Here is a 20,894-nt window from a genome sequence, read left to right as displayed (position 1 = left end):
GTTCTGTAACCTGTAACTGGCAATGGTTAGGCCATGTTCAGGGAACATGGAATGACTATTCCTCCAGTGTATGCTGACTTCAACTGGGTAGGGGCTTCCCAGGCTGTGCGTGGCTTACAGATCCATTGCTGTCTGTCAAACTTCATTATCAACCTCCTATGAATTTAACTCATTTTTTAAAGGTGTTTGGTTTTTTTAAAACTTTTGCCTTCCTATAAAAACAGTTGAATAGAAACATAGAAAAGAAGTTGGCCTTTGACTTTTCCAACCCGTGAGCTAGCTTCATTTACCACCTTCTAGTTCTTGTCTGTGGAAAAAGGAAAAAATAATTGTTTCCTGTGCAAATAATACATTATTCTATATTGCTATTCTCCCTCTATGTACATTATTATTCTCTCTACCCCTTTTCTTCACTGTCCATCTATAGCCTCTTTAATAGGCAGTAGTTCTATAATGCTGAGCATTATTGTTTCTCTTTTGTGCACCTTTTTCTAGTTATGCTGTATGCCATTTAAAGTAGGTGTCAAGGAACTGTTTGCAATGTTGAAGATAAATGTCTACTTCTACTCTGTTTCAGGTACACCAGGAAGTTTGAGTTAATTTAAAGGATGATTTAGTTAGACTGTTGTGTGCTAAACTGACCTTCTGTGAAGGTTCCTTCAGTTGTCTGAGGTCTTTGCAGTAAGTGCCAAAAACGATCAGTCTATCTGCCTGAACTATGTGGAAAGATCAGTTTAATGGATTGAAAAATGTTCAGGATGACACTGACTGTTATAAAATATCTTTTTCCTCACTGTTTAATAGCAGTATAATCTCTGTATATTGAAATATGATGTTCCTTCTCTTGTGGATCACCTGCAAACTCTGAGCCTGGGAAAAAAAACCACCAAAAAACCCAAAACAGAAGGTGAGGCAGTATACGTTCTATGACTTTAATGTCATCTAGTCCACTAGAGCAATCAGTTCCATTTATGAAGACCATAATCTTTTTCAGCTGACTTTCAGGATCACTTGATTAAAAACTGTTAGATGGTTGTGCAGTCTCTATCCTTGGAGGTTTTCAGGACTTGCCTGGATAGAACCTTGACCAACTTGATCTGACTTCATAGCTGAACCTGTTTTGAGCAGGAGGTTGGACTAGAGATCTCCTGTGGTCCCTTCCAACTTGAATTATCCTATGATCCTGTATTTCTCTGCAACCCACAGCCTGAGGCCATATATGTTGAATAACTGCTGGAGCAGAGGAGTTTACATCTGGTAATTGCTGCCGGGAGTGGTGTAGTTAACATCACTTCATTGAAAAATACTCACTTTAAAAATAAATTCAGTTTTCATTACTAAACAAGGGAAAAAAAATTTCTAGCACTTGAATTGTTTACATAATAATATAACTTTTTGTGAATAGAAAGAAGTGTATATTTATCATGCCACAGCTGTAAGTTTGTCCAATAGATTTTTAGTTTGCATATGTGTTGTCTGATTTCAAAAATTATTTTTATGTAAAGAGGCTATTTGATTGAAAATAGTAGAATGTAGGAGTCATCTTTTTTTTGTTTGTTTTTTTTTGTTGGGTTTTTTTGTTTGTTTGGTTGGTTTTTTTTCATCAAGCAAATACTGCACATTATCTTGCATGTTTTTTGGCAAAGAAATGTCTGGTGCCAAAAAAAATCTTAATTTACAGAATCATAGAATCATAGAATGGTTTGGGTTGGAAGGGACCTTAAAGATCATCTAGTTCCAACCCCCCTGCCATGGGCAGGGACACCTTTCACTAGATCAGGTTGCTCAAAGCCCCATCCAACCTGGCCTTGAACACTTCCAGGGGTGGGGCATCCGCAACTTCTCTGGGCAACCTGTTCCAGTGTCTCACCACCCTCACAGTGAAGAACTTCTTCCTTACATCTCATCTAAATCTACCCTCTTGCAGTTTAAAGCCATTGCCCCTTGTCCTATCACTACCTGCCCTTGTAAAAAGTCCCTCTCCGCCTTTCTTGTAGGCCCCCTTTAGGTACTGGAAGGCTGCTATAAGGTGTCCCCAGAGCCTTCTCTTCTCCAGGCTGAACAACCCCAACTCTCTCAGCCTGTCCTCACAGGCTGACAGAATGGCTGACTTATGAGAGTAGCTGATACTTGCAAAGTATCAGCTCTGAGTAGAAGGCTGATTAGATAACTTCTCAAATGCCTTTCCAACCTTGTATTTATGGCCTTTAAAATAAATCTGTGACATATTTCAGTAATTACTTTCTAGAGATTCAGAGCTTTTGTAGAATTTTTGGAAGTATTGGTCATCTATATAATACAGCTCGTGAAAATAGCTAAGTGCTAAATGGAAACAAATATTATCATGTTCCTAGAAATCTATATTTAATGGCATGCATTAGTGACTGGTTTGTGTGTTTAGCAGACTTCAGATGTATGCATCTGATATCTCTATACATTGGCAGCTTTTATTTGCGAACAGAATAAAATTGTATTGCTCTTGATTTAAGCTAGTCTTTGTTACTGGTTAGGATAAATTTTATGAAAGGGAGTGTTCTCTTTATTTTCTTGTTTCCTGTACTTTTCTCTAAAGAATCCCAAAGTGGATGTTTTCACAGACATGTATCACTAGAGGAGTTTTGGAAGGTCTTTCTGGATCATACCAAGTGTTTCCGCAGTCATTTCTGAAAAGACAAATAATTTCTCAGAATTTTTTTTTTTGGTCTTAGATACTGTTCTTGCATGTTTTTTATTATTTAACTGTTGGCTACTCTGTAATTAAAATAGAATACTTTTTATAAGATTTTTGGGGGGGAGGGGGTTATAATTGTTGAGCAATGGAGTACCAAAGTCAATACATGTATTTCTAGATATTGAGTAAATGTATTGGGTCAAATATTCTGTTCTGCCATTTAAGCACAGACAGCTGTCAATGTAGAAATATAGTTGAAAAAGCATGGTAGATGTGGTGTGGTTCATAGAATAAATGTGGCTTGCAGTTTTGCAGTCCGTATAAGAACAACTGTATTGGGTTTGCGTGGCAAGGTTTTGGTAGCGGGGGGGCTACAGGGGTGGCTTCTGTGAGAAGATGCCGGAAGCTTCCCCTATGTCGGATAGAGCCAGTGCCAGCCGGCTCCAAGATGGACCCACCGCTGGCCAAGGCCGAGCCCATCAGCGACGGTGGTAGCGCCTCTGGGATAACAGATTTAAGAAGGGGGGGAAAAACTGCACAAGTGCAATTGCAGCGGGAGAGAGGAGTGAGAAGATGTGAGAGGAACAACTCTGCAGACACCAAGGTCAGGGAAGAAGGAGGGGGAGGAGGTGCTCCAGGTGCCGGAGCAGAGATTCCCCTGCAGCCCATGGGGAAGACCATGGTGAGGCAGGCTGTCCCCCGGCAGCCCATGGAGGTCCACGGTGGAGCAGATATCCACCTGCAGCCTGTGGGGAAGACCATGGTGAGGCAGGCTGTCCCCCGGCAGCCCATGGAGGTCCACGGTGGAGGAGATATCCACCTGCAGCCTGTGGGGAAGACCATGGTGAGGCAGGCTGTCCCCCTGCAGCCCATGGAGGTCCACGGTGGAGCAGATATCCACCTGCAGCCCGGGGAGGACCCCACGCCGGAGCAGGGGGATGTGCCTGAAGGAGGCTGTGACCCCGTGGGAAGCCCGCACTGGAGCAGGCTCCTGGCAGGACCTGTGGCCCCGTGGAGAGAGGAGCCCACGCTGAAGCAGGTTTGCTGGCAGGACTTGTGACCCCGCGGGGGACCCATGCTGGAGCAGTCTGTTCCTGAAGGACTGCACCCCGTGGAAGGGACCCATGCTGGAGCAGTTCGGGAAGAACTGCAGCCCGTGGGAAGGACTCACATTGGAGAAGTTCATGGAGGACTGTCTCCCGTGGGAGGGACCCCACGCTGGAGCAGGGGAAGAGTGTGAGGAGTCCTCCCCCTGAGGAGGAAGGAGCAGCAGAGACAACGTGTGATGAACTGACCCAAACCCCCATTCCCCATCCTGTCCCCCTGCACCGCTCGGGGGGAGGAGGTAGAGAAAATCGGGAGTAAAGTTAAGCCCGAGAAGAAGGGAGGGGTGGGGGGAAGGTGTTTTAAGATTTGGTTTTATTTCTCATTATCCTACTCTGATTTGACTGGTAATAAATTAAATTAATTTTTTTCCCCAAGTCGAGTCTGTTTTGCCCATGACGGTAATTGGTGAGTGATCTCCCTGTCCTTATCTCGACCCACGAGCCTTTCGTTTTATTTTCTCTCCCCTGTCCAGCTGAGGAGGGGGAGTGAGAGAGCGGCTTTGGTGGGCACCTGGCGGCCAGCCAGGGTCAACCCACCACAACAACATGCATCAAGTTTTAGAAATATATGTTTTCAAAGGATTTAAATGACAAAATAGTAGCTGTTGCAAATATTTACTTGAAAACTTTTGTCTTTTGGTTTACTATATTATAGAACTGAAAAATCTGTTCTGTGGTTTGTGCTGATTGCCACATTTGTGTTTGGACTTTTAATTTCCAATATACTCCATATTTTATGTAATATTGATTTTTCAGGTTATTATTACTTCATTGGTGCCATATTGTTTATGGATGTAAAATCATGTTAATATTTCTCAGGAAACTCGAATAAGCCTGTGTGATGTTGATAATGCCAAGTGCTTGATGTCTTAAAAATGTAATAAGTTTATTTTGACTACATATAAACTACACTTTATATCTCACAGTTCTTGATATCTTGCTGTTTTGTTTTGTATCACTTTCCTGAAGTTTCCCTGCTCTTCAAAGAGCAGAGACTAAGTGTCGAAACTAATAGGGGATGAGTCTGTTTTCTCTTTCATGTTTTCAATACAGGAATGGTAGTTGACTAGTGATGCTACTTCAAAAGTGTATGAGGGCTGGAGAACTGCTTAGAGAACGCAGTAAGCCTCTTTTTCTATTTGCTTTCAGGTGGAGATGGAAATATCTTACTGTCTTTCATTCTTCACAGGGTTACACATCGTTCTGGAACGATTGCATCTCCTCAGGATTGCGTGGCTGTATGTTAATCGAATTGGCATTGCGAGGGCGTCTTCAGTTAGAGGCTTGTGGAATGAGGCGCAAAAGTCTATTAACAAGAAAGGTAAGTGGAGGAAAATGGTCACATTTACTTATGTGTCATGCTCCAGGCAATACAGTAGCTATAAATTACAACTGGTTGTAAGAAAAAGACTTTTTTTTTTTCTTTATATGGGGATAGGGATTCTGAGTAGTGACCTAAGTTAGATGCAGAGAGTTATTACCTAAAGAGTTTAAATGGTGAGCTGAAGTGCCTTGTAAAATCTTCTGCACTTGTTCTCTGTTCCTGTTTGTTCTCTTGATGTGTTCCTGCTGCTGTTGGGAACCTTGCACAAAGAGTTGGCAGTGGCTCTGGCCAGGGTGCGGTGGCAGCAGTTGCTGCTGAGAGCCAGTAGTGCCAGTTGTAATCTGCTGAAGGAACTGGATTTTGCAATGTTGGTGAGATGTGGGCTGGGGCTGAGAGGGATGGCTAACTAACAGCCTGCCAGATGTATCCTGCAAGTCACCAGTTTAATTCTGGTGTACACAGTGTTGCAGTTAGTGCTTGCAATGCATGGGAAGGAAACGATCCTTGTACCTTGGGCCCCTGAGAACACAAAACTGTATCTAGTTTAAGCATGTGACAAGCGTGTTAAATTTTTTGTACTCACTGACCTTTAAGATGGGCAAATTTTTAAGGTTCTTTATTGAATTAGGCTGAAGATTTGAGGTGCCTTAATTTATTACTTTTGCCACTGGATTTTTTTCCTTAGTACAAAATGTGCAAAGTCACACTGTTTGAAGAATTTTTACTTCATCAGCATTAGAGGATACTTGTAAAATAAGTTTACTGAAAACATGGTCAAATGTTGTCTATCCATAACAAATAAATTCTCTTTTACGGCAGATTTCCCTGTTAATATTATCCCTTGCTAAATTTTTTAAAGGAAAGCTTACAAATTCCTCAACCTCCCAGCTTCCTCCTCTTCTGAAGAATCGAACCTCTCTTCAGACAAACAGCTCCTACTTCTTTTAGCTTCATTTAAGCATATTCAGCATTGATTAGTTTGCACAATTTTTTTTTCCTCCAAAGCTTTTGGCTCCTTAGGCATTCAGGAATGTTCTTTAGCAGTGTCGTGGTTTAACCCCAGCCGGCAACTAAGCACCACACAGCCGCTTGCTCACTCCCCCCACAATGGGATGGGGGAGTGGATCAGAAGGGTAAAAGTGAGAAAACTCATGGGTTGAGATAAGGACAGTTTAATAGGGAAAGCAAAAGCCGCGCATGCAAGCAAAGCAAAACAAGGGATTCATTCACCACTTCCCATGGGCAGGCAGGTGTTCAGCCATCTCCAGGAAAGCAGGGCTCCATCATGCCTAATGGTTACTTGGGAAGACAAACGCCATCACTCCGAACATTTCTCCCCCCCCCCCTTCTTCCCCCAGCTTTCTATGCTGAGCATGACGTCCTATGGTCTGGAATATCCCTTTGGGCAGTTGGGGTCAGCAGTCCCGGCTGTGTCCCCTCCCAGCTCCTTGCCCACCCCCAGCCTCCTCGCTGGTGGGGTGGGGTGAGGAGCAGCAAAGGCCTTGACGCTGTGTAAGCACTGCTCAGCAATAACTAAAACACCCCTGTGTTATCAACACTGTTTCCAGCACAAATCCAAAACATAGCCCCATACTAGCTACTGTGAAGAAAGTTGACTCTATCCCAGCAAAATCAGCACAAGCAGTTATTTTCATTCTACAGAAACCTTGTCAGCTCTATCTAACTGAAATTTTAACTGTGTTTTTTTAGGAAAATGGAAAAATAACCTTTGCATATCTTCAATAAAGAATACAAGCAAAATTACTTTTTTCCTTTTTTTAATTTTATCATGTGTGTCGTGGTTTAACCCCAGTCAGCAGCTAAGCACCACGCAGCTGCTTCCCCCTCCCAGTGGGGTGGGGAGGAGGAAAGAAAAAAAAAAAGTAAAACTCGTGGGTTGAGATAAGAACAGTTTAATAACTAAAGTAAAAATAAAATACACTACTAAGAATAATAATAATTGTAATGAAAAGGAATACAACAAAAAAAAGAAATAACACCCAAGAAAAGACAAGTGATGCACAATGCAATTGCTCACCACCCGTTGACCGATGCCCCAGCAGTGATCCACCCCTCCCGGCCAGCTCCCCCCAGTTTATATACTGGGCATGAGGTTCCATGGTATGGAATAGCCCTTTGGCTAGTTGGGGTCAGCTGCCCTGGCCATGCTCCCTCCCAGCTTCTTGCACACCTGCTTGCTGGCAGAGCATGGGAAACTGGAAAGTCCTTGGCTTGAGATAAGCGCTCCTTAGCAACAACTAAACCATCAGCGTGTTATCAACATCATTCTCACCCTAAATCCAAAACCCAGCACTGTACCAGCTACTAAGAAGAAAATTAACTCTATCCCAGCCGAAACCAGGACAATGTGATTTTGGGGGTGGGTTGGTGTGTTTGTTTCAATTTTTATTTTTTTCCCCATTGTTTAAGGAGAGCTAAAAGCTACCCAGTATTAAATGCTTTGTTCTTTCTGCTGTTGTAAGGCAATTGAGAGATTTCTTTTTGCAGGCAGGAAGGTTCTATGAAAAAGGCTTAATATAAAATTCAAATGAAGATTGATTTCTGCTTAAGGAATTTCTTGCAAATAAAATCCCTAACTACTGATATATATGATGTTTCTTCTCCCCTTGCCCCACCTCTCAATGTAGAAATCATTATCATGAATGACTTGTGTTGTTTTATACCTTATTTGAAGTCTTGCATTAACACTAAATTTCATTCTCATTTCTGTGTTTGCTAGATTTAATTGTCTCAACTCTACCAAGTGTCCCCCTCATTCCCCTTTTGCAGGCTTTGCTCCCCTTGCCCTCAGCTTTCTCTGTGAATTAAATACTGTGCTTAGTGAGTGGAATGATCTGTCTAGTTGCATCCAAGGTTGTGATTCAGTGAGGTGGAGTTTCAGTGGCAATACCATTTTTATATAGCTTCTGCCTCTCAGGCTAGCCCTTCTCTCTCCCCGCCCCTGCTCCATTCTGGGACTTTGTGGAAAGGTAAAATCTCATTAAAACTAAAGCTTTGATTTGTGATTCAAAACCCTGTATCTTCAAGCCATGATCTGAAGGGAGGAGTTTAGGCTTCAGTCACTTTAGCCTGTGCTACAGCTGAGAAGGGTAGTCCTGTCTTTGCAAAGAGGCTTATTATTGGAGTCTCTCTTGGGTTGTTACTAGTGTTTGTGCAGCCTTGTCAGGTAACCACTCTGGCTGAAAACTAATTCACTTCTTTGATCAGTTTAGTTTTTATTTGAATCACTTTCTTGATCTTGTTATCAGATGGGGCACAAGTGAGACTGCTGGCACAAGCGATAAGGTGAGAACAAGAAGAGGGTAGAACTAGTTATTTGGGCAGTAGTACAGATTTATAACCAGCTAACAGTGGCCTTGGTCACACAGCTGACTTAAAAGAATGCTAGCTACAATGATTTTCACTTCAAGTGTTAAATCAGGTGGATCTTTGCTGATTATTTTTTGCAGTTTCTAAGACACAACTTCAGAAGTGATCAAGATGCATTAAATCCATGCTTGAATGCCATAGAGAGACGAATGAGACTGAGAAACTGGCAGACAAGGACTTGATGAACGTTAGTGAAACTTCTGAAAGTCAATATGATGTATTTTATGTTGCAACATCCTTGTAAATTTGGCTTCGGAGTATGTAATCATTGCATAATTTTGGAGTTCTATCTACTGGTATCACTTTTAGAAACAAATAAATGAATGTTGAGGTTTATGTATAAAGTAATTTGTAAGACTAGTGGTTATTGAAGATAGAAAATGGTACTCTATGCTGCCTTACAGTCTCAGAAAGCAAACTCAATAATTACAGTTCTTAAAAGAAATCCCAACAAATCCTTGGCAGATTAACTTCAATATTTTATAGCTGATAATTCTGAGTGATTAATGCATGAGTGAATTTTTGTATTAAAACTAGATAATGAAGTTTACTTAAAAATCAACGCAAGAGGTGCTTCATCTTTAGCATTGCTTAATTGCAAAGCTGCATTGTGGAAAATGAAAATTAAATATTCTGTATAATTGCAATGTCCTCAGCAGTTGAATACAAGGTAAATCTAGTACATGATAAATCACTGAAAAATTGGAATAAAGAAATATTCTTTGCAATAAGGCTAAGGACCATCATCTCTGAAGAACCAAGATCTTAGCTTCTTTCTCTACCTTAGCTCATCTATTAAAGAGAGAGAAAAAATACCTCCTTGGGGATGCTTAATCTTTTATGATGATTCAATTCACAAGATCCCCAACCCACTCGATTTCCCACTCTTCTTAGAATCATAGAATCATTTAGGTTGGAAAAGACCCTTAAGATCATCGAGTCCAACCATAAACCTAACACTGCCAAGTCCACCACTAAACCATGTCCCTAAGCGCCACATCTACACGTCTTTTAAATACCTCCAGGGATGGTGACTCAACCACTTCCCTGGGCAGCCTGTTCCAGTGCTTGACAACCCTTTCGGTGAAGAAATTTTTCCTAATATCCAATCTGAACCTCCCCTGGGGCAACTTGAGGCCATTTCCTCTTGTCCTATCACTTGTTACTTGGGCAAAGAGACCGACCCCCACCTCGCCACAACCTCCTTTCAGGTAGTTGTAGAGAGCGATAAGGTCTCCCCTGAGCCTCCTTTTCTCCAGACTAAACAACCCCAGTTCCCTCAGCCGCTCCTCATAAGACTTGTGCTCTAGACCCTTCACCAGCTTCGTTGCTCTTCTTTGGACACACTCCAGCACCTCTATGTCTTTCTTGTAGTGAGGGGCCCAAAACTGCACACAGTATTCGAGGTGCGGCCTCACCAGTGCCGAGTACAGGGGGACGATCACTGCCCGAGTCCTGCTGGCCACACTGTTTCTGACACAAGCCAGGATGCTATTGGCCTTCTTGGCCACCTGGGCACACTGCTGGCTCATATTCAGCTGGCTGTCGACCAACACCCCCAGGTCCTTTTCCGCCAGGCAGCTTTCCAGCCGCTCTTCCCCAAGCCTGTAGCGTTGCACAGGGTTGTTGTGACCCAAGTGCAGGACCCGGCACTTAGCCTTGTTGAACCTCATACAGTTGGCCTTGGCCCATTGATCCAGCCTGCCCAGATCCCTCTGCAGAGCCTTCCTACCCTCAAGCAGATCAACACTCCCGCCCAACTTGGTGTCATCTGTAAATTTACTGAGGGTGCACTCAATCCCCTCGTCCAGATCATTGATAAAGATATTAAAGAGAACTGGCCCCAATACTGAGCCCTGGGGAACACCACTTGTGACCGGCCACCAACTGGATTCAACTCCATTCACCACCACTCTTTGGGCCCGGCCATCCAGCCAGTTTTTTACCCAGCGAAGAGTACACCCATCCAAGCCATGAGCAGCCAGTTTCTCCAGGAGAATGCTGTGGGAAATGCTGTCAAAGGCTTTACTAAAGTCCACAACATCCACAGCCTTTCCCTCGTCCACTAAGCGGGTCACCTGGTCATAGAAGGAGATCAGGTTAGTCAAGCAGGACCTGCCTTTCCTAAACTCATGCTGAGTGGGCCTGATCACCTGGTTGTCCTGTACGTGACATGTGATGGCACTCAAGAAGATCTGCTCCATAACCTTCCCCAGCACCGAGGTCAGACTGACAGGCCTGCAGTTCCCCGGATCCTCCTTCCGGCCCTTCTTGTAGATGGGTGTCACATTTGCTAACCTCCAGTCAAGTGGGACCTCCCCGGTTAGCCAGGACTGCTGATCAATGATTGAAAGTGGCTTGGTGAGCGCTTCCACCAGCTCCCTCAGTACCCTTGGGTGGATCCCATCCAGCCCTATAGACTTGTGTGTGTCTAAGTGGTGTAGCAGGTCGCTAACCATTTCCCCTTGGATTATGGGGGCTTCATTCTGCTCCCCGTCCCTGTCTTCCAGCTCAGGGGGCTGGGTACCTGGAGAACAACTGGTCTTACTATTAAAGACTGAGGCAAAGAAGGCATTAAGTACCTCAGCCTTTTCCTCATCCTTTGTCACTGTGTTTCCCTCCGCATCCAATAAAGGATGGAGATTCTCCTTAGCCCTCCTTTTGTTGCTAATGTATTTATAGAAACATTTTTTATTGTCTTTTACGGCAGTAGCCAGATTTAGTTCTAGTTGGGCTTTGGCCCTTCTAATTTTCTCCCTGCATAACCTCATGACATCCTTGTAGTCCTCCTGAGTTGCCTGCCCCTTCTTCCAAAGGTCATAAACTCTCTTTTTTTTCCTGAGTTCCAGCCAAAGCTCTCTGTTCAGCCAGGCCGGTCTTCTTCCCTGCTGGCTCGTCTTTCGGCACATAGGGACGGCCTGCTCCTGCACCCTTAAGATTTCCTTCTTGAAGAATGCCCAGCCTTCCTGGACTCCTTTGCCCTTCAGGACTGCCTCCCAAGGGACTCCGTCAACCAGGCCCCTAAACAGGCCAAAGTCTGCCCTCCGGAAGTCCAAGGTAGCAGTTCTGCTAACAGTTCTTGTGCTGTTATGACTCTGGAGAGAGTTAACCAAGAAGCATTTGTCAATAAATCCTCCTTCAAGAAAGAGCAGATCCATGAGCATAGGAGAGAGGTGGCTGGGCTTCCACTGTTGCCTGTCTGCATGTGCTGGGAAAGGGAGAGGAAGAGAAATACAGTGGAAGTGTGAACCAAAATACTTTTGTTTGAGGGGAAGGGTAGTCAGAAGAATCTGTGCAGTGAATATGCAATGTAGCAGAGAAGTGAGAAGAAACAGTGCTGTATGCCTGGCTGCAGAGAACGGTAAACTTAGAAACAAAATCGCTGTGTATTGTGGCTTCCCAAGAGCTTATGGAGCCCTGACTGAGTTGAATGGGAGAGTCTATGCTCCTTACAGCTCTTTCCTCTAAATGCCTGTATGTTTAGGCTCATACTGTAATGGTGGATTATATTCAGACTAGCTTCTTAAACTTCTTTGCGGTGGTAGAAAAAAGTATCTTAACCCCAAATAAGCAAGAAAAGTTGTTTTCTAAACTTTTTAAAAAAATCTTACTTTAAAAAATGCTTTTAAGTCTGGGATATATGTCTTCAGTGAGGTATGTGTTTGTTTTTTTAATAAAATGGTCAAAAAGATGACTTCACATCTTACCTGTTAAAGTGAGATGGTGAGTAGTAGGTTACCAACTGCAGCAGGCTGGAGTGATCCAGTGTAACTAAGGTTACTGTGAAACAAATCATATGGGACACATCAAAGAAACTAAAATACTGCTGGAACATCATTTTTAAAAAGAAGTAAAGATAAATAAGTTGGGTGTTTTTAGGCTAATTATTAAAGGAATATCTGAAGGGTGGCTATTAATAGTCACAATCTAGCAGCTTAAAAACCCAACTTAAAGTATGGCTTTATATATTATATATATATAATATATATATTATTATTATATAATATTTTAGCATTATATAGCTCCTGTATAATTAAAGAAGAGAAACTTCCAAAAATTCAGTCTTGATATAAAACTGGAAGATATGTAATATCATTATATGTGGTTAATAAAGGTTTTGAGTGACACTGTGGTGCAAGCTTGTAAATCAGAAAGAGAAATATGCATTGTTGTGTGTTTAGTTTCAAATAGGGATTGTCTGGATTAAAACGTAGTTGTGTTCTTAAAACCAAATATCTGAGATTTATGGTTGGAGTGATCTCCAGCTTCCAAAAGTGGAGATCTGTACAGTATCTCAAGAGACTGTTGTCCCAAAACTCAGGATTCTTTCACCCGGTGTGCAAAAAAGCCGGTTAACACGCAGAGTCGCGATATCTATTTCATGTCTGCGCAGAGATGGGTGCTAGGTGGTAACTCCACAAAGCTAGCACAGCCGGTTAACACACGGTAAAGCATTTTATACCTTTCGAGCAACAGTTATCAGTACTTTTACAGCTTCGCTGAGTTGCCCTCGTTCCTATCGGTTCTCGCAAGCCTCATCTCCACTTAAAGTCGCAGCGTCCTCCTTTTTTACTGCGCATGTTCTGTGAGGAAGGGGCTTCTGTTGGTAGGGGCTCTCCCTACCCGAGGGCGGGTTTTCTAGTATGTTACTTAGGATAGTTCACTCACAGTCCAAGTAGCTCTTTGGTTGCCTCTGTGCTGATCTTGGTATTTCTTTACCCGGCTGACTTATGGTGTCATCTTGTTTCTCTTCTCAAGGTCGTGCCTCCTTAACTAAGTAGCATCCTTTGTTTTGTTTCTCACATATCTCCAACAAGACCATTTAATCTTGATGCAGTAACAGAAAATCAGGTTTCTCTGGTCCCTCCCTGGCAGATGTTTAGTCTTAAAATTCTCCACTGAGTGCAATTCAACAACCTCCCTGGCTGTTTAATTTGCCTGTTGAAGTTTTTGACAATACATCCTGCATCTTCCGTATATCCAGAATAAGCTGATATCTTTTATTTTTCCCAAAGTAGACACCCTAAACTACTGTTTGATACCCTCTTTGTAAAAATATCTTACATGCTTCTTTTTAGGGCAAACGTCATTCTTTTTAGCCTGGCATTGTGGACTGGTTCATTCTTGCTGATTTTTATTAAAATTAGTTTCTGTGCTTTATAGACACCATCTAAATTGGACATAGTATTCCAGCTATGACCTGTTAGGTATTCACAAAGATCTCTCCAGCAATTTCCTGTTAATACAGCTTAGACTGAAATTCTTTGTCAAAAGACTTGGCTTTTGTTGATTCATTTGGTTCATAGTCTACTGCTAGAATTACTAGATGGTTTTTCTGCCATTCTGAACTATATAGTCATTTATTATATCTTTTATATTTGTGTCCTGGTTTCGGCTAGGACAGAGTTAATTTTCTTCCTAGTAGCTGGTATAGTGCTGTGTTTTGGATTTAGTAGGAAAAGAATGTTGATAACACACTGATGGTTTTAGTTGTTGCTAAGCAGTGTTCATACTAAGTCAAGGATTTTTCAGCTTCTCCTGCCCAGCCAGCAAGAAGGCTGGAGGGGCACAAGAAGCTGGGAGGGGACACCGCCAGGACAGCTGACCCAAACTGCCCAAAGGGCTGTTCCATACCATATGACATCCTGCCCAGTATATAAACTAGGGGAGCTGGCTGGGAGGGGGGATCGTGGCTCGGGAACTAACTGGGCATCGGTCGGTGAGTGGTGAGCAATTGCATTGTGCACCACTTGCTTTGTATAGTTTAATTCTTTTAGTATTACTATTGTCATATTATTATTATTATCATTATCATTGTTTTTCATTTCTTTCTGTCCTATTAAACTGTCTTTATCTCAACTCACGGTTTTTTTTCCCTGATTCTCTCCCCCATCCCAGGGGTGGGGGGGCAGTGAGCGAGCGGCTGCGTGGTGCTTAGCTGCCGGCTGGGGTTAAACCACGACAATTTGTCATCTGTTTTCTCATCCTGACTATACTACTTTGCATTTCTTTTTAATTTCATCTCATTGACTTTGTACACATCTCCAGTTTGGGATCATCTTGCCAGTATTGAAGCTGTCTTACCATTGCAACTCATTTCAGTGTCATCTACAGACCCTATGAAAATGTACTGTACTCCTCTGTTGTTTGTAGTAAGGATTATTAGAACTATGGAACAGAACTGAACTTGGGATATATTTCAATAGGACACTTAAAGCTTTTCCAGGACACCTTTCTGACTACTGTGAAGGTTTACTAAAAATAAGATCTTTCACCTGCTGCTTCTCTTGTATATGTGGAACTGTTTTGATGTGTTAGTTTTTCTGTCAATTGCCTGTTATCTTTTTACCTGATGCTTATAAAATGCTAACTTGTAAAACTATTTAAATTGCCAGATGTCGTGGTTTAACCCCAGCCAGCAGCTAAGCACCACACAGCTGCTTCCCCCTCCCCAGTGGGGTGGGGAGGAGGAGGAGGAAAAAAAAGTAAAACTTGTGGGTTGAGATAAGAACAGTTCAATAACTAAAGTAAAATAAAATACACTACTAACTAAGAATAATAATAATTGTAATGAAAAGGAATATAACAAAAAAAAGAGAAATAAAACCCAAGAAAAGACAAGTGATGCACAATGCAATTGCTCACCACCCGCTGACCGATGCCAGAGCAGCGATCCACCCCTCCCGGCCAACTCCCCCCAGTTTATATACTGGGCATGAGGTTCCATGGTATGGAATAGCCCTTTGGCTAGTTGGGGTCAGCTGCCCTGGCCATGCTCCCTCCCAGCTTCTTGCACACCTGCTTGCTGGCAGAGCATGGGAAACTGGAAAGTCCTTGGCTTGAGATAAGCACTCCTTAGCAACAACTAAACCATCAGCGTGTTATCAACATCGTTCTCACACCAAAACCCAGCACTGTACCAGCTACTAAGAAGAAAATTAACTCTATCCCAGCCGAAACCAGGACACCAGTTTCAATCATTATTTTCATAAATAGCTTTGAAACAGTAGTAATTCTTCTTTTCCTAAAGAAAGATAGAATTTTGTTGTTGTTTTGTTTTTATTCAAACTTGGGCTAGTTAAATCTGTATGTTTTAGTTTGGTGCTCTTGCTTTTCTAACCAGAAAAAATGGTATTTGTACATGGTTTATATAACTACTTATACTGGTAAACAAGCAGTTACTCACATTCTTACATTTTATTATGTTACTGTGAATGATTTTTTTTCTCTCTCTCCTGTGCTCTCTTGGGGGAAGAACTCAAATAATTTTAGAAGTTATTAAATAACAAACTTAAGTGATATGCATTTATTATTGCATAAAGGGGTTTATTGGTATGTACATATTTTGCCTAATGTGTATTTTAAGTGTTAGTGAATGGAACGTAGTGTTGCTGATCAACATGTTCTTCAGAGCTGTAAAACTTATAGATGTTGTCTTGAACCTATTTTTATCCATCAAGATATGGAAGAAGAAAACCAGTTTTCCTGCTTTTTTACTTTCTAATTGATTTCTCAATTTCACATGGTCTAATTGTTTAACTGCAGTATTCTGAATAAATTGACTTGAAGCAGTAAAATTGACTGCCATCAGAGAGCAATTTAACACTGTAGTATACTTTGTTTTGGGGAGAAAGTGAAGGACCTGGCCAGGTTAGTGGATTATCTTCCTTAAAAAATTAAGTATTAAGCATGTTATTAATACTATAGTTTTAGTCAATTAAGGTTAATTTAGATTATAGATAACTTAAGATTTAACGTAGCTTTGTAATTAAAATCCTAAATAGTTTTTTTAACAACTAGGTATTTTTTAAACTTGCATATTCTTAGAGAAGATTCCTCACTCCTTAAAATTTTCCTTGGTTCTGATAACAGGTAGATTTTTCCAGTTTTTATTGTTGGATGTTTATGGTATATTAATTATGTCAAAATACTGACTGTGTTTTGTTCTATCCTAGGTGATCTGCAAGTCAGATGCTCCTACAGGGGATGTTCTGCTTGATGAAGCTCTGAAACACATAAAAGAGACCCAACCTCCTGAAACAGTACAAAATTGGATTGAACTGCTTAGTGGTAAGCCTTGAACATAATGTATTTGCTTTTCCCCCCCCCAATAAAGCTAATTATCTGGCATCACTAGAGATTATACTGTAAGATTTTTGGGGAGATAGTATGCAAAAAAGTTAATTAGTCTGTCCTCTAGAGTAGTCTCTTGTTGATTGTAGCCTTTAATCAAAGGTTAAGGGTATCAAAGCCTTACTTTAATAAGTAACTGTTGCTTTTGACTTAACTTGGTACAGAAAGGATCTAGATGGAAGTGTCAGAGGACATCTCTACTCTGTGGAAGAGGTGTCTTCCGCTGACTCTGAAGTAAATCAGGACTGCACCCTGGAGATATAACTGCCTTTCTCTGTAATTGGAAATGAGGGTTAGTGGAAGTTTGGAGTATAGCCGTATGGATTCAGTATTCAGATCTTTTGATAAAGAAAGGAGATAAGGAGCTCACTGTTGAGATGTAAAAATTGAGGGTGATTTGGCCATTAATCATAAAGAAACAATAGAGAGTCAGGAGTTCTTTCTATTTTTCCATTAACTGGAGAAATGTAACAAATATTTTCAAATATTAGATACTTCTAGTTGTTCAAAACAAAGTCTTTGAGTACTTTGCACACAGCTCTTCCTGTAAAGCTAATAAATTGTTGCCAAAAAAATGAAATGTCAATTAGATTTCATCTTTACAATTGCAGTTAACACTTTTCATATACCTCGCCAATGTTTGTATTCTCAGGCTGCATAAATTAAACTGAAATTAACAATGACCATCTTTTAACATGTAGTGCTTTTATTGGGTTTTTTTGGTTTGGTTTGGTTTTTTTTTTTTTAGTTTTTTCTGTAGCCAAAATTCATCACTAAGTTTTGTCTGTTTTTACAAAACACACAAAATACAGCTTCCCTGGAGTAGATCAGAGCTGTACTTGGTTGTGCAAACAGTGCAGGAAAAAACCCCACTGTTTTGTCAACAATATGACTTTGGGAGGTAGGGGGTAATGAGACTTGAAGTTGTCTATCTAAATCTATTTGTTACTTGTAACAACAGATAAGTAAGAGTTTCAAAAATGAGCAAAATCTCTCCAGCTTTCTCTGCCTTCTTGTTTTCATTATGTTCTTCCCATTCGTCCTGTACCACCTGAAGCAGCTTTCCTCGCATACTCGCATACAGTTCTTACTCGGTGCCCTTGCCATCCCTCCCCTCTTGCTCCTTGACTGTCAGGCAGAGGGGGGAGAGAGGAGAACAAAGCAGCCCTTGTCAGTAGGGGGCGTGGCTGCTGTAGCCTTGCAGTTTAGTTCTTGCTCAGCTCTCCTTCACTTTTACAGCCTGCAAAAACAATTAATTTTTCTTGTCCCAAATACATAATTTGTGCTGACATTTCACCTTCTCTCACAGTGCGGAGCACATCAAGTTAGTACTGATTCAAAAAAGGTCAACTAATGAATGAACAATGTTGTAGGTTTTCCTTGAGCTAAGCTAAGGTTTTCCTGACCCTGCTAAGCTTTGGCTCTGGGAAGACAGTTATTGTCAGTGCTGTGGCTGAGACTTAGATCAATCATTTTTACTTACATATGGGTATTTAATTACTAGTTCTTGGATGGCATTAGGGTTCTTTGCATTTCCCATGGTTTAGAGAACTGCCCTTTGAAGAAAAATATTTTGGTGTTTTGTTTTGGGTTTTTGATAAACTCTTTTAGAATTTTGCTTTAGGGCCTGATCCTGGAAAATAGCTACTCTATCCATAATTATCAGTGATGCGAAGAATGCTGCTTGAAGTTAGTGTTCAAAGCCATCATGGAAATATTTATATGGACATTTAAGGCAACGTTTGCCAGACTGATCTTGTTTATAAGATAGCCTCTAAGGGAAGCAAGTATAGGGAATACAGAAGTTTGGATCAAAATGTCAGGTCTTCCTGTAGATGTAACAAACATCTGTCTGTGTTTGAACAAGCAAGTGCCTGTGTAACTGAGGAGATTGGTCACAAGGTGTCACCACAGTACTGATTTTTATTATCATATAGTCACATCCACCTAACAAATTTAGAAACATCTAGGAAATTACCTTTGCCCTGTGAAACACTGTAAGGAGATGACTTTTTTTTTTTTTTTTGGTGTGTGATAGCTTCATTCATGGTCAAGCTGAGGAATCACATTCAATGAGAACATGATTCCTACAGGGACTTGTGGAGTTCAGGCCTGGGTGGGTTCTCTACCTTTCACTATGCAGTTAGTGTCACCTCATTTGTTTACTTGTCTGTTACTTGGATACAGTGTATGTCACCTTCCATCACAATGGGAGAAACCTTAAAGTAATCTGTGTATTATTATTATTATTATTATTTAACCAATGATTTTTTAAAAAGCTTTCTGATATAGAAATTCTCACATCATTTATGGGAAAAACCCCATCTATGTAAGAAATACTTTATGCTGTTTCTTCTCTCGCCTCTTAAAATGCATAGGCTTTTATATCAGGAGGGGATTTTAATACTTACAATAAATACTTAGGTAGGCTGGACCTAAAATTTTAGCTCTTAAGCAAAGATGGATTTCTCAGCGCTTAGCAACTTTAGCTTTCTCAGTAGCTGTTGATGCTGATTTTGTGGTTTTAAAATTCCCTCCTCTAAGCGCACACACTCACACACTCTGAAGTGCCCAGTTCTCCTGCCTTAACAAAAAAACATTAGAAATATTTTTTATAGAAACATCAAAGCCCCTGCCCAACATGTGCCCGTGTATAATGTGCACACCCACACTCACACAGTGCATGTCACTGTTTCACCTGGTGGGGGCAGGAAGGGAGAGAAGAATGTAAACCTGAAGAAATAGAGAAATGAGGAGGACTTATAGGGTAGGTGTGCATTAGCTTGTCTCTGTGGCAGAAAGAATGGCAATGACACTTCTTCCAGCTTCTGAACTGATAAAAGGCTGGAAGTAGACAAATGGACAAGATTGGAGGAGATGCTTATTTTTGTTTTTATTAACTCTTTCTTGATGACTGTGTGTGGTGTTTTGTTTGGTGGTTTCTTTTTGGGTTTTTTTGGGGGGTTGGTTTTTTTTTCTTTTTTTTTCTTTTCCTTCAGTACAAGAGTGCTTATTTGTCATATCCCTAATCAAGACATGGCTTAGCTAGCATTTCGTCCAGACTTTAAATGTACACTGAAACTCCTCAAAGAGGCTCTCGTGGTCTCTGTCTCTATGCATATATCTGGGTAGGTCAGAGATCAGAGAAATGCTGACATGAGCACAATATCTTAGTGTAATAGTCAGTTATATGAATTTGACAGCTCATTCTGCAGTGGGGGGGGGAGAATCACTGTAATAGTACAGCTTAAACTTTGCCTGACTCTTGGCTTTTTTGCTTGCTTTTTTAGGTGAAACATGGAACCCATTGAAGTTGCACTACCAATTGCGAAATGTCCGTGAACGGTTAGCTAAAAATCTAGTGGAAAAAGGTGTACTGACAACAGAGAAACAGAACTTCCTTCTTTTTGACATGACTACGCACCCTCTCACCAACAACAATATCAAACAGCGCCTCATCAAGAAGGTTCAAGAAGCAGTTCTTGACAAATGGGTGAATGACCCTCACCGCATGGACAAGCGCTTGCTGGCACTTGTTTATTTAGCCCATGCTTCAGATGTTCTGGAGAATGCTTTTGCCCCCCTTTTGGATGAGCAGTATGATTTAGCCACAAAGAGAGTGCGGCAGCTTCTGGATTTAGACCCTGAGGTTGAATGTATGAAAGCCAACACGAATGAGGTTCTGTGGGCTGTTGTAGCAGCTTTCACAAAATAACTGCATTCAGACTGAAGTGTTCTCTCTTCTTTCATGTAAACCAGTTGTTTCTCTTCTATTGACTATTCATGTTTTCTATAATTTGTACCTTCTCACATGATGAATCAGCTCTTGTTTAATGGGAATTATAAGTGGTGTATTCCCTCCTTCTCTGTGTATCTGTATACAGGATTCTGCTGGTACAAGAGACCTTCCTGTTTAAAAACAACAGAAAAAGGTTTTACTGCCATATTGGCATTCTATTTCCTATTCAATTTGAGTTATCTGAAATACTTTGTTTAATCTATTTTTCATCTTACTGTTATTGAAGTGGTTTAACACGGAAAGTACCTCAAGGAGGAAATGTGCATGCAGTTGTATCACTAGTCTCAGCTGACACAGATGTGTGCATGCATCAATACTTCTGCAGTACAATTCATAACTTTCCTTCCTTCCCCAGAAGGAAACGGGAGACCTGGTTACCCAGGATATGGAGAAGGCTGAGGTACTCAATGACTTTTTTGCCTCAGTCTTCACCGGCAAGTGCTCCAGCCACACCGACCAAGTCGCAGAAGG

The 20,894-nt window shown here is 41.3% G+C and overlaps 1 protein-coding gene across 1 annotated transcript in view; it reads left to right on the top strand.

Annotated features, from left to right (window-relative positions):
* LOC127028985 (Golgi phosphoprotein 3-like) overlaps positions 1-20,625 on the top strand; it is a 43,274-nt gene extending 22,649 nt beyond the window's left edge. The window contains exons 2-4 of the mRNA XM_050914666.1: positions 4,967-5,098; positions 16,447-16,561; positions 19,915-20,625. Of these exons, the coding sequence (XP_050770623.1) occupies positions 4,967-5,098; positions 16,447-16,561; positions 19,915-20,339 (672 nt within the window). The 3' untranslated portion in view covers positions 20,340-20,625. The remainder of the gene's footprint in view (positions 1-4,966; positions 5,099-16,446; positions 16,562-19,914) is intronic.
* Positions 20,626-20,894: the final 269 nt, after the last annotated feature.

The sequence above is a fragment of the Gymnogyps californianus genome, unplaced genomic scaffold (assembly GCF_018139145.2).
Source record: "Gymnogyps californianus isolate 813 unplaced genomic scaffold, ASM1813914v2 HiC_scaffold_54, whole genome shotgun sequence".
NCBI lineage: Eukaryota > Metazoa > Chordata > Aves > Accipitriformes > Cathartidae > Gymnogyps > Gymnogyps californianus.
This window is presented reverse-complemented; position numbering and strand designations above follow the sequence as displayed.